This window comes from Pseudogymnoascus destructans, assembly GCF_001641265.1.
Source record: "Pseudogymnoascus destructans isolate 20631-21 unplaced genomic scaffold scaffold_35, whole genome shotgun sequence".
Lineage (NCBI taxonomy): Eukaryota > Fungi > Ascomycota > Leotiomycetes > Thelebolales > Thelebolaceae > Pseudogymnoascus > Pseudogymnoascus destructans.
Window position 1 is genome coordinate 29,012 of NW_020167554.1, and position 12,836 is coordinate 41,847.

The 12,836-nt window shown below is 56.0% G+C and overlaps 4 protein-coding genes across 4 annotated transcripts; 3 read left to right on the top strand and 1 right to left on the bottom strand.

The window, feature by feature from the left end:
* Nucleotides 1–392: 392 nt before the first annotated feature.
* On the top strand, nt 393–1,274 carry VC83_09250 (uncharacterized protein; the record flags this gene model as incomplete). Its single annotated transcript, XM_024472694.1, has 3 exons — nt 393–513; nt 907–1,148; nt 1,215–1,274. 3 exons carry the CDS (start codon nt 393–395, stop codon nt 1,272–1,274), a joined length of 423 nt encoding a protein of 140 aa, XP_024319836.1.
* A 7,172-nt stretch (nt 1,275–8,446) lies between these two features.
* Nucleotides 8,447–10,692, top strand: RRP4 (exosome non-catalytic core subunit rrp4). Its single transcript, XM_024472695.1, has 2 exons — nt 8,447–8,708; nt 8,789–10,692. Exons 1-2 carry the CDS (start codon nt 8,512–8,514, stop codon nt 9,624–9,626), a joined length of 1,035 nt encoding a protein of 344 aa, XP_024319835.1. The 5' UTR covers nt 8,447–8,511; the 3' UTR covers nt 9,627–10,692.
* Nucleotides 10,221–10,529, bottom strand: VC83_09252 (uncharacterized protein; the record flags this gene model as incomplete). The annotated part of the gene is made up of 1 exon (XM_024472696.1): nt 10,221–10,529. One exon carries the CDS (start codon nt 10,527–10,529, stop codon nt 10,221–10,223), a length of 309 nt encoding a protein of 102 aa, XP_024319834.1.
* VC83_09253 (uncharacterized protein) lies at nt 10,581–12,803 on the top strand (the record flags this gene model as incomplete). The annotated part of the gene is made up of 3 exons (XM_024472697.1): nt 10,581–10,810; nt 10,875–11,294; nt 11,350–12,803. The coding sequence occupies 3 exons, from the start codon at nt 10,581–10,583 to the stop codon at nt 12,524–12,526; spliced, it is 1,827 nt and encodes a 608-aa protein (XP_024319833.1). The 3' UTR covers nt 12,527–12,803.
* Nucleotides 12,804–12,836: the final 33 nt, after the last annotated feature.

Sequence of the window (12,836 nt, forward strand, 5' to 3'; positions counted from 1 at the left end):
CTCGCCGGAGCATATCTTTACCACGGGTTCGGATGAGGCGTTTCTGCTTCCGCAGACGAAGTAACTTCGAAAAGGTTTCTTCCTCTTCGCGATCCAGGCGATCCTCCTCCCGTTCGAGCTTCACCCAGTCGGGATGCTCAGGACCCATACAGTCACACTTTTCTTTCAAGTTGCGACGAACGCACTCAGCGCACTGCCGTGAATCATTTGGAGATGACACGCAAGTAATGTTTCGCCTCACGCAGTTCGAGCAAGAATCCATTTCGGGTAGTTTGTATCCGTGGTTCTTTATTCGACGGACAAGATCGTTGCGTTCCTGGAGTTTGCGGGCAGTGTCAGTAGGCATGTTGCATGTTGAAGGACTCGCTGAGGAGCAGCAGAGTCCCGGGGACATGGACGTACTTATAGGATTTGAGACGAATGCCCAGGGGAAGGGAGCGAGTGTTACGACGGAACAAGAAGGCTGGCCAACTACAGGACAGGAAGGAGGGAGGTCGCATGAGACCGGCCCTGGTACCTGGAGGGGCAGCGAGGAATAGTAGTTCCGAAAGTATCACGTGACGGACTCGCAGGATGATGAGAAGAGTCCTAAGAGTCCAGGACTCCGAGGACTCGAGTGAGTTCCCAGGAGTCCACTAGGCACGTGACGGACTCGCAGGATGATGAGAAGAGTCCTAAGAGTCCAGGACTCCGAGGACTCAAGTGAGTTCCCAAGAGTCCACTAGGCACGACGCCACTATATAAGTAGATAGTATTTCCTTAGATAGGAGCTTCGTGCTCAACTCAATACAGTATTTGTTATATACTAGTAACGTGTTACTTGAAGCCTTTGTGTCTGATCCCCTGCCTCCTCTGATAGGTAAACCTTTACGCAAGAGAACCTCTGTGCCTTCTATCGTTTAGAAGTTAGCGTTACAATCCCTCCTGCCGTCACCGCCTCCGTCCGGGACCTGCTGGCGCTGCAGTCGGACTTCGGCGCTGCCGTGGGTGGCGTCCGCGTTGGCCTCCGCGCCCGCATCGTGGCTGCTGCTGCCGCCCTCCCTGCGGAGGTTCGCGTGGCTGTCTCTGTGGCGCCTTCTGCGGTGGAGACGAGCGCCGCCCTCCTCCGCAACTCGGAGGAGACGCTGGTGGTCCTCCGCCAGATGCAGGTACGTTTTCCCCCTTCCTCCTCCCGTCCTTGACCTTCGGCTCCTCCGGTTGCTAACACTTTAAAGCGTAGCATGGCTGCTCTCACTGCGGGTGGGAGGAAGGGGAAGGGGAAGAAGCGGGGGTAGGCCGGTGACGGTCTGCTGGGCGGTCGTTCGTGCTGCCCCTTGCTGGGTGGACGATCGGGCTTCCCCCGTCACCGTCGCCGCGCCTGCTCCTAGGGCGTTTGTTTTCTGGGCGGTGGCGTGGTCTAGGGCGTTGTGGGTGTTCTGGGGTGTTTTGTGCATGGCTTGCCTACAGGCCCCCGTGTTTGTTGTCTCTGCCGCCTTCGGCGTAGTTTAGTTTGGCCTTCGGGCTTATAATACGAGTGTTCTTGCCCCCGTGATCTGTCTTCGTCCCGTTGCGCTCCTATGCCTGTGCCTGCGCCTCGTTCTGGCTGCTGGTGGTTGGTGACTTTGGTCGCGTCGTGTTCCTCCCCCCGTTGGCCGGGGTCGGACCGGTACCGGTACGTAGCCGATTCGAACCAGGTGTTACGACGGAACAAGAAGGCTGGCCAACTACAGGACAGGAAGGAGGGAGGTCGCATGAGACTGGCCCTGGTACCTGGAGGGGCAGCGGGGAATAGTAGTTCCAAAAGTATCACGTGACGGACTCGCAGGATGATGAGAAGAGTCCTAAGAGTCCAGGACTCCGAGGACTCGAGTGAGTTCCCAGGAGTCCACTAGGCACGTGATGGACTCGCAGGATGATGAGAAGAGTCCTAAGAGTCCAGGACTCCGAGGACTCGAGTGAGTTCCCAAGAGTCCACTAGGCACGACGCCACTATATAAGTAGATAGTATTTCCTTAGATAGGAGCTTCGTGCTCAACTCAATACAGTATTTGTTATATACTAGTAACGTGTTACTTGAAGCCTTTGTGTCTGATCCCCTGCCTCCTCTGATAAGTAAACCCTTACGCAAGAGAACCTCTGTGTCTTCTATCGTTTAGAAGTCAGCGTTACACCAGGTGGTCTCGTCGCCCTCCCCTTCCCGTAACTCGGGGGGGTTTGGTCGCTGCCCTTTGGCCGGGCGGCCCCGTCCTCCCGTTACTCGGGGGGGTTTGGTGCGTCCTGGCGGTTCCCCCCCTTGAGTCGCGAGGGTCGCTGCCACCCCCCGGCTGCCCTCCGTGTGTTGGGGTTCTAGGGGTCTCTGGCGTGCGTCTCTTCCCCGCCCCCGTCCCGTGTGTTTGGGTTCTCGGGGTCGGTGGTCTGACGTTGCTGTTTGCGCTAGCCCCTTGTCCGGATCGGTTGCGGGGCGGCTTCGTGGTACGCTTGTAGGACGTCTGGCGCGTTAGCTAGGTTGTCGGGGGGTTCCCACGTGTCCTCCGCGGGGGAATACCCCTTCCATCGGACGAGGTATCGGCGCCCCTTAGGGGTCTCCTTGTGTGCCTGAATGGACTGTACTTCCCATTCATCTTGGTCCTGGGTTTGAGTTGCCTCAGGCGGTACGGTGCCGGTTCGGGCGTGGTACAGTTCTAGCAGGGACACGTGGAACACGTCGTGGATTCGGTACCCCTTTGGGAGCGTGAGGCGATACGACTGCCCGTGCGATCCGATGGCTTCTGTGACCCTAAACGGGCCTAGATACTTGTCGGAGAGCTTCCGATTAGGGCGGAGTTGGCGGATGTTTTTCGCCGCGAGCATCACCTGGTCACCGACCCGGAACCGCATCGGCGTGTGTTTCCGGTCGTAGTGCTTTTTGTGGGCCTCTGTGGCTCGAGGAAGGGTGGCCTCTAGTTCCTCTCGTTCCCGTTGGAGTTCTTCCACCTGGGACGCCGCCGTGCTGGCACCGTCGGCCGGCTCTGCCGCGGTGACCTCGATGGCGGGGTGGTAGCCGTATAGTAGGTAGAACGGGGTGTGTCCCGTTGACTCGTGCACCGAGTTGTTGTAGGAGAACTCGGCGAGCGCTAGTTTGCTAGCCCAGTTACCCTGTGAGTAATCGCAGTAGCAGCGAAGGTACTGCTCTAGCGTCTGGTTCTGTCGCTCCATCTGGCCGTCGGTTTGTGGCCGGAAAGCAGTGCTCAGCCGCCTCCGTATTTGGAGGTAGAACATAAAGCTTCCCCAAAACGCACTCGTGAACTGGGGGCCCCGGTCGGAGGTGATTCCCGTCGGGGTCCCGTAGTCCTTGAAGATAGTGTTTGCGGAGACTTCTGCAAGTTCTGGGGCGTCAATGGTAGCATTGACGGGTATATAACGTGCCATCTTCGTGAGGCGATCCACGACGACGAGGATCGAGTCGTAGACTCGGCCTCGGAACCAGCTCGGTGGTAACCCCACTATAAAGTCCATCGTGATCTCCTGCCAGGGGGTGGTTGGGGGTTGGAAAGGCGCCAGCTCGCCGTATGGCGCATGCCTTTTAGTCTTCGTGCGTTGGCAGACGTCGCACGTCCGGAGGTGACTCTTCACGTCCCTCCTCATCCCCACCCAGTAGTATTTCCGTTGTACCAGCTCCTGGGTGCAGGCGAAACTGAAGTGGCCGGCGTGAGGGTCGTCGTGGTGCGTGGCTAGTAGTTCCGCCCGCATCGGTGGCGAATCGGGGACGTATATGGCGCCCTTCCTTCGGAGTAAGCCGTCCTCCCCTGTCGTCCACAAGGCGGCCTCTCGGGGTCGCCGCGTCGAGTGCGGGGCTGCCACCCGTTGGGTGACGAAGTCATCCCGGGACTGCAGTTCTAGGAGAGCCTCTATTACCGTCGCCCCTGAGGGCGAGTAGGGTCTTTCTCCCGCGACGATGGTGTTCGTGTCCTGGCGCCGTAACGGCGCTGCCTCCGCGGTCGGACTAGGTTGTTCCAAGCTGACTGCTAGCTTCGCGCTTAGTTGGTTCGTTCCTCGTTGGCGGCCTACCGCGATTAGAGGTAGCGGCGAGTCCTCAGCCGTCTCGGGGCCGCTACATAGACGAAAGTGTAGGCCAGGTAAGTGTTGGTCGAGGGTAGGGTCATCGAGGGGCTGGTAGTTCGGTCTCCGCGATGGTCCGTCCACAGGGTTGGCCTTGCCGGGGCGGTATTCGATGTAGAAATCGTAGCGGGCGAGCGACTCCGCCCAGTGTGCTTGCCGTCCGTTTATGCTCCTCTTGGTCATGAAGTATCGGAGGTTGTCGTGGTCAGTCCGTACCCGTACCGGCCTCGTGACGCCCCGGAGGTACTGGCCCCAGTGGTCCATAGCCAGGACGATGGCCAGGAGTTCCTTGTCGTGAGTGTCGTACCTGAGCTCCACAGGGGAGAACTTCCTGGAGAAGAAAGCGACTGGGTGCCACTTCGCCTCCGGTCCGGCCCCGAATAGCTGCGACAGGATACCCGACGCGGCGTACCCCGAGGCGTCCGTTTCTACCTGCGTCAGCAGTTCGGGCTCGTAGTGTCGCAGCATCGGGGCGGTGGTGAACCGGGCCTTAATCGCGTCGAACGCTGTCATGGCATCTAGCGTCATGTGGAACTTGCGCCCCTTTTCGACCCCAGTAGTCTTTAGGAGGTTAGTGATCAGGCCAGCTACCCTAGAGTAGCCCTCGATGAAGCGGCGGTAGAAGTTGGCGAACCCTAGGAACACCTGGACCTCCCTAACCGACCTCGGCGGCGGCCACTCGTTAATGGTGGCGACCCGGGCGGGGTCCATGGTGATGCCCTGGGGCCCTACCATGAAGCCGAGGAATTCCACGCTGTCCACGGTGAACACACACTTCTTGAGGTTGGCGTATAGCCGGTGGGTCCGTAGCCGGTTCAGGACCTCCTGTACCGCCCCCTCATGGTGCTCCGGGTTTTCGGAGAAGATCAGGATGTCGTCTAGGTAGACGACGCAGGTCACGTCCACTAGGCCTATGAGGGCCTGGTTTATGTACGCCTGGAAGGTCGCTGGTGCGTTCGATAGTCCAAACGGCATGACGAGGTATTCGAAGTGGCCGTACCGGGTCCGAAACGCCGTCTTCCACTCGTCCCCCCCGCGAATATGAATTCGGTGATATGCGTCCTTGAGGTCTAGTTTGGTGAAGACCTTCGATCAGCGTAGCCGGTCGAGGGTCTCGCTGATGAGCGGTAGCGGGGTCCGGTTCCGAACCGTAACCGCGTTCAGCCCCCTATAATCCACACAGAGTCGTCGGCTCCCGTCTTTCTTTGGGACGAACAGGATTGGGGCCCCCGCTGGGCTAATGGACCTTCGGATCCACCCCTTCTTGAGGCCCGAATTGAGATACTCTCATAGCGCCTCGAGCTCCGGTTCGCCAAGGGGGTATACCGGGCTCCAGGGGGGTTCCTTGCCCCCTTCCACCTCGATTTTATGCTCCATTGGGTGGTGCTCGGGCAATACCCCAGCCTTCGCTGCGTCGAAGACGTCAGCTAGCCAAGGGTACCCTAGGATGAGGTTCACATCTAACCCGTCGAAGGCGCAGGCTACGAACCAGTGGCGGGTCGTTAACGACCTCCCCGCCCCGTCCGTGGCACCGATGGGTAGGTGATGGACCCCATAGGTCCATACCTCCCTCCCCTCAAGGGTCGACAACCCCGTGTCGGCCCCTTCGCTAGACTCCCATCCGCACTCTACGACTAGAGACTGGCGGACACAGTTCTCCTCTGCCCCGCTGTCGATCAGGGCTCGCTCCGTTCGGGTGGGCCCATCCGCGGCAGTGACGTGGACCGCGATCACTAGCCGTCTCCACGTTGGTAGTGCCCCGCCTTGGTCCCGGGGGTTTAGGGCAGTGGATATCACCGCCGGGACTCGCCTTTTCCCATCAGGCTCAGGCAATCCGGGGAAATGTGCCCCTTTTTGCTGCAATTGTAGCATATAGCCTCAGGGCAATGGGCCAGCCGGTGCTCCGCCGAGCCGCAGCCGTGGCACCCGTTGCCGCGGCGATCTCCCTTCGCGCCCGCTGGGGTGCGATTTGGGCTCGTAGCTGGGCCTCTCCTAGGGCCCTCAGGGCCCCATTCCTCAGTCCCCGTAGGCCGCGACGGTCGCAGGGGCCCCGCCCTAACGTCCTCGCGGTCTCCCACCCTTGCCGGGGCGTCGGATCGCCTCCGGTTAGGCCTCCTATCAGTGAGGCGGTGCGTGTTCTCTATGCGGGTCGCTAGAGCTAGCATGCCTTGCCGCATACGGGGTATGTCGTCGCGGTGCAGGATCTCTCGCCGCACCTCCTCCCGCAGTTTTGCGTAGAGGGTGTTCTTCCGGAGCTCCTCGTCTTCGATCCGGAGCTCGAGCTCGAGAGTGTCGAGGTGGGCCGCGAAATCTTCCGCTGATTGGGTCTCGCCTTGCTTCGCCTCGTTGTACGACGTTATGGCGTCGAACGTGCAGTTCGAGGGGTCGATAATGGAATCCATTATCCACTCCTTGAATTCCGCCCAGGTGGTGTTCCCTAGCCCCTCGCGGCGCTCGTGGCGCTCCCACTTCGCTGCCGGCGTCGGTCCGAAGGCGAGGACGCAGTAGTCGATCTTGTTCTGGTCCGTGGGGTACTGTGACCCCGCATCGATACGGAACCGGCGGTCTGCCCCAGCGGCGAAGACCTGCGCCTCCCGCAGGCTCTTCCCCTGGAAGGTTGATAGGTCGCGGAACTTCGGCGCTCTGTGGGGGCCTCGGGGGTGGCTCGCCGCCGACTCGCCGGCAACGCTCCCTATCTCGAGGGAAGCTCCCCCTTGGTCGTAGCCGTCGTGGCCGTTGCTTGCGCGCTGCTTCTGGTCCCGCGTCGGTGTCCACTCCTTCCGTAGTTCGCGCAGCTCCCGTTGGAGCGCGCGCTTTCGTTGCTCCTGGACCTCCAGTTGTGCGATCCGCGATTCCACAGCTGCTCGCTTCCGGGCCCGGGCAGCACGCACCTCGCGTTCTAGATGGTCGGCCTCGCGGCGGGCCTCGTCCACCCAGTCACCCCAGTCGGACGGGACCCTAGTTAGGGTGGAGAGTTCCGATCCGTCAGGGCTTCCATCCCGGTCGCCGTGGAGGTCCTCACTGGTGCTAAGTTGGCATTGGGCGTGCCCCTCGTTTTCTAACTGGCTCGACCCCGAGTGCGGCCCCGGTTCGTCGTCACCTCGGAGGGTTTGCGTAGCGTCCTGGTTTGGGGAGCGCGAACGCGTCGTGGCCCCTTCGAATGGTGCGCCCATCGCAAAGTAGGGGCGTTGCCGTAACCGGGTCGTAGCGGGCTGCCTCTTAGAATGTAAGGGTTTAGAATGTAAGGGTTTAGGTAGACAGCGTGCTAAGACCGTAGGTTCGAGTAGCCAGTATCGTATTCAACAAACTAATCTCTGAGCCCTTCCTAGTAGGGGGCTCAGCTACTTTATCTACTCCCCCGGAGTCGGGCCCCCGCCGTCTCGGTTGCGAGTCGGAGCCACGACAACAGCCTAATAGCAGCCTAAGGCCCTAAGGCCCCCCTAGCAGCCTTAGGCCGCTAGAGGCACCGTAGCGGGACGTCTCCGACGCGGGACCGCAACCAGCTCCCCCTTCCTACTGACCTCCTCTTAACCTACCCGTGACAAGAGGCTGACCCTTAGGTCCCTTAAACGCTACAAAACCTAGCTAATGTAATTTTACAGTCTAAGTTTGTATAGAATAGAATTAGAATTCATTAAGGAAGCTCCCTAACAATGATTTTTTCAGCTGTAAAGCAGCTAGTAAAGGGTATAGACTGCCTTGCACACCAAATGACCCTTATATAAGAGGAGGTCTATACCTTTTAAAAGGCTAACATAGCACTTTCAAAGCGTTAGAAATCCAAGCGTACACGTGTCTAAAATGGAGGGTCACTTACTATAGAAGATGCTTAAAACCTAATTGCTAAAAAAGAGGATAAAGGGTTGAAACAACAGAAAAGGTCAAATGAGGAGGCTGGTCTGTCAACTTCGTGGCGCTATAGGAGGTGCAGCAAGACTAGGCATAATGTATGAACCTGTTAAGAGGCTGAAGAGATATTAGGAGAAGAGAGTTCAATTGATGTAGTTGATTTTAATGTGTTAGGGTGGGGTAATTAGGTTTGAGGTTGCGATGTAGTCGGAAAGTGTTTCATTTAGTAGGATGTTCCGTTTGGTAGTAAACCACGTTAATCTAATCATAATGCTTATATAATATTTGACTAGTCAAATAGTCATGATTATCATGATTATTTGTGCTAACCCTGTATAATAGTGTATTATCCCATCTTCATACTGTACTGGGCGATTAAATTACCATGGTGGACTTTATTTACAGCTTCCAAATGGCAAGGCTGACGCGGTGGGTGGCGCGCAAGGCTGATAATAAACAAGCAATATGATTGGCTAGTAGAACTACGATATCTTTGTTTCCAACAGAATCCAAATAATTACTTGGAGCTTCACGATACCATATACCACCATAAGTTGAAGGCACAGCTGGGTTTTTGTTCGCATAATGGCCATTACAATACTTGCCCCCGCTCCTCCGATCCAGGATGTAGACTACGATTCATCCTCAGACTCAGGGTCCGACGGAGGAGCTGACCTCGATGGAGATCTAGATATGCGCCCCAAGAAGCGTGCCAGACGAGCTGGATCAACAAGCATAGTTACTCCCGGAGAAGTAGTCACAGATGATCCCCAATGGATGAGGTATGGTCTTCTACTGCTAGACTTGAGGCACTTCTCAGCGGAGTGTCCACCCAAATCGCATAGTCCCTAACAGCTTACAGAGGTCACGGAACCTACGTCGAACCGGCCACCTCAGCCATCCTCGCCACCGTCGCTGGCACCATCCAAAAAACCAACAAGCTCCTCTCCGTGCGGCCTCTACGGGCGCGCTACACCCCCGAAATTGGCGACCTAGTTGTCGGCCGCATCATCGATGTGCAATCCCGGCGCTGGCGCGTGGACATTGGCGCCCCGCTGCTCGCTGCGCTTCCGCTGTCGGCGATCAATCTCCCCGGTGGAATTCTGCGGAAAAGGACAGAGACGGATGAGCTCCAGATTAGGACGTTCCTATCGGAGGGGGACCTGCTCGTGTGCGAGGTGCAGTCTTTGTTTCACGATGGGAGCGCGAGTTTACATACTAGAAGTTTGAAGTATGGAAAATTGAGGAATGGAGTCTTTGTGTCAGTTGCGGGGATGGGAGGGGGTGGAGGTGTAGTCAGGAGTAGGCGGCAGGTGTGGACTGTTGAGACGGCAAATGGAGGGGGCCCAGTGGATGTGATTCTTGGGGTGAATGGGTATATCTGGATATCAAAGCACATCAAAACAGCCGATGAAGACAAGGCAGAAGTGGGAATTACAAGGATTGAGGAGAGTACCAACAGTACGGTGTACAGCAGTCAAAACGACGAGATTGCTGCAGAAACTAGGAGAGAGATTGCGAGGATTAGAGGAGTGGTGGCCAGTTTGGTGGAGGCAGGTATGAAGGTCGATGAGGAGATGTTGATGAAGGGATATGGAGCTGCAGTGGAGATTGAGAGAGAAGAGGAAGGGCCTGGGGGGGATTTCTTGGGGGGAGAGCATGGAAAGAGGTTAGTGAAGATGTTGCAGGGAACCTCATAGAAGGAAAATATATCAGACCTTGGGCAGTTTTCGAAGGCTTCCACTACTGTACTGCACATGACATCGATGGGCAAGCATGGCGCAAGCTATGTTCGATTGGGGTACATATTGAAAAAAATGTTGTCATGTAACACTCCGGATATCCGTCTATATATTTTACAACCCCCCCAGGCCGGTTTCTCATCATACAATTACAAATATCTTCACACCCTAACTCTCTCCCTTGCGCCATGACATCGATAGCAGCAGCCGTATTCAGGTCTTTATACGTCCACTAAACCCGAGCGTCCAGGTTCCATCGCGATGCCCATCGAAGCTTTTGTCAGGCGTTGTTCGTCTCGAACACATCCAATAGCGTAAAAGCTTGCGCGGACCTCGTCTCCGCGCCTTTATTGAAGAAAGTGCAAACTTGGCTGTCGAGCAATCTCGGTCAGCAACAGCTCTGATTACTGAGTAGGTAAACCTTGGCAAACTGGCTGGTTGAGTTGAGTTTGTCCATCGGCCCGTCCTGAGCAGTTCGATAACTTCCAGCTTTTACCCGCAAAGTCTTGTATTCCCTTAAATTGGCATTATCCTTAGCCATGTCCGAGTTGTCTAGTTGACTAATCTCCAAAGCCCCATTCCGACAAGAGTAATCGCGATTCCGGTAATTCCAGTCTGCCTGCTCTTTAACCCAAACATGCTTCCACTCTTCGCAATTGCCTTCTGCTGCGCCAGTAGTTGTGCGTGGCCAGAGTAGTAACTGTAGATACCGAGTCCAGCAAATGCTGCAGCTCCAGTTACTCGACAGGGCGTACAGTCGTCGCGGAATTCCTCCTTGTCATTCGTCAGCACAGTTGTTAAGGGTTCCGGGCGCTCGAGGGAGGCGACAGGTGGGATAACTGGGCCGGATTTATTGAACATCGTGGCGCAATGTATCGAACTTGAGAGAGTGTAGAGCTGGTGAGGTTGGCGATGGTGGTGTTGATGCGATTCTTGAATGTCCATGGGCGTCAAAAATGGGATCGGCGCTATAGCTTGGGCGGGATGCGGCCGCGCCAGGAACCCCACGTCGGATATACTGTGGAGCTCCAAGTCAAGACATCATTATTCCACGCGCGCACGACCAAGAGTTCCTGGAAACCCTCCCAATCGCCAAGGATGAGCGGTGTTATTGAGGCTCTCCATATCTTTGAAGATCACCAGTGAGTTGTTCATCCTCTGCTGGCTTCCAGCCTCCGTTTCCTCGCAGAACTGACTCTCATACAGCCGTCCCCTCCTCTCGCATACCTACACTGGTCGCCCACTCTCGCCCTCACAGTTGCTTCCTCTATATCTTGCACATCCCGAACCTCGACCATCACTAATATACCTACCAAATATAAACCCCCCCACGCTACTTTTCAATCTGTCACATGCGAACCTACTCTTCCTCCTCACAACCTCGTCCGAGATCGAACCTCTCCTCGCCCTCGAGTTTCTACACCGGGTCATAGACGTGTTTGAAGAATTTCTAGGGACGCCAGTATTGGCAAGCAAGTTAGAAAGCAGCTATGATATTGTTGCGCAGCTTCTCAACGAGATGTGCGACACTGGCGTGGTGTCGACCACAGAGGGGAATGCGCTCCGGGATCTCGTGGAAGTAGAAGGTTGGATCGGCAAGTTCCTTGGTGGCATAAATCTTCCAGGGTAAAATTGGCCCTCAACTGTCATTATATGAGGAATATGCTAACTGGTTCTCCAGTAATGCGCCATTTTCTTCGAATACCCCGACTCAGATGCCAGGAATGTCCTCTCTCGGTCCTACCTCTACCCCAGCACTTCCCTGGCGGCGAGCAAACGTCAAACACACATCCAACGAACTCTACGTCGATATAGTGGAAACTTTGTCTGTGATAATAGCGCCATCTGGGCGACCCCTTTCAGCCTTCGCCACAGGATCGATCGCATTTACTGCCAAGGTCTCTGGCGTGCCGGATGTCCTCTTGTCACTCTCTTCACCCTCTGGCAGGCACAATATCGATAGCACAATGGAACTGCCAGTCTTTCACCCGTGCGTAAGATTAGCACATTGGAGAAGCAACCCAGGCGAACTGAGCTTCGTCCCCCCAGATGGGAGGTTTATCCTCGCGGGGTACGAAGTTAACCTCCTTCCTCTGCCTACGAGTTCCCTCACCAGCTCCTCAAGTAACACCAGCCTCAAACTCCCTGTCTCCATTGAAGTCAAGACATCCCTTGGACCGACTGGCTCGGAATTCGAAGTACGGCTGCTACTTTCTCCGCCATCAGGGCCTGGTCAGAGCAACTCATCCGTCTCCTCATTGGGAGCAAGGTCCTCCCGCCTCGGCGGATCAACATCCGGTTCGGCCTTTGGCAGTGGCGGGAGCACACCGAAATCGAACTTGGAGGGTTTGACACTCACGGTGCCTATTCCAGCCGATGTACGGAATTTGAGCGAGATCAGGGCATCCAGGGGCGATACCACGTATTCACCTGGTGCTAAGACATTGGGGTGGCATATCCCGATCAAGGAGGCTGGTGCAGGAACGGTCACCTTGCGTTGTTCTGTGATAGGAAATTTTGACGACGACGACGAGGGAAGCAGTAATGCGTTTACATTTGAGCAATATGACGAAACGGAGGGGTACCAAGCTGCAGGTGCACCCTCGCTAAAGGCCGGCGAAGTGGAGGCCGAGAAAGCTAAAGAGAAGGATGATAAGGTAGTGGCGAGGAATAAGCTGCTTATGCCAACAAGTGCGAGGGTTAGTTTTGGGATTAAGGGGTGGTTGGCGAGCGGCCTGAAAGTCGATAGTCTGGTTATTGATTCAAGGAAGAGCAGGGGTTTAGGTGATGGAGTAAAGCCGTACAAAGGGGTTAAATATCTCTCCGTGAGCAGAGGTGGAGTTGAAGTCCGCTGTTAGATTTGAGCGGGAAGGGCATACGACGGATAGCATGGCGTTGCTTGGAGTTAATGATTGATGCGGAGTCTGGATGAACGCATCATTTGGCGGCACTGATGTCATATATGGGCATTAGATGGATAGGACCAAAAGTTGAAAACTGGTTAAATACATGGGCTTTTATATCCACAGAAAATGGCAACTTTGGCGACGGTAAAACCTAATGCCTCACGATTCCCCGAGATGTATTTCCTGTATGGCGACACCTCTTACCACATAACGATATAGAATATCATCAGCTACATGACGGCACTAAGGCCAAAAGACTTTA

Excerpts from the sequence above, each read along its gene's own strand:
- RRP4 (XM_024472695.1), top strand. The coding sequence starts at position 8,512 with ATGGCCATTACAATACTTGCCCCCGCTCCTCCGATCCAGGATGTAGAC. Across the intron at positions 8,709-8,788 it reads GATGATCCCCAATGGATGAG|AGGTCACGGAACCTACGTCG; the intron begins GTATGGTCTTCT and ends AACAGCTTACAG.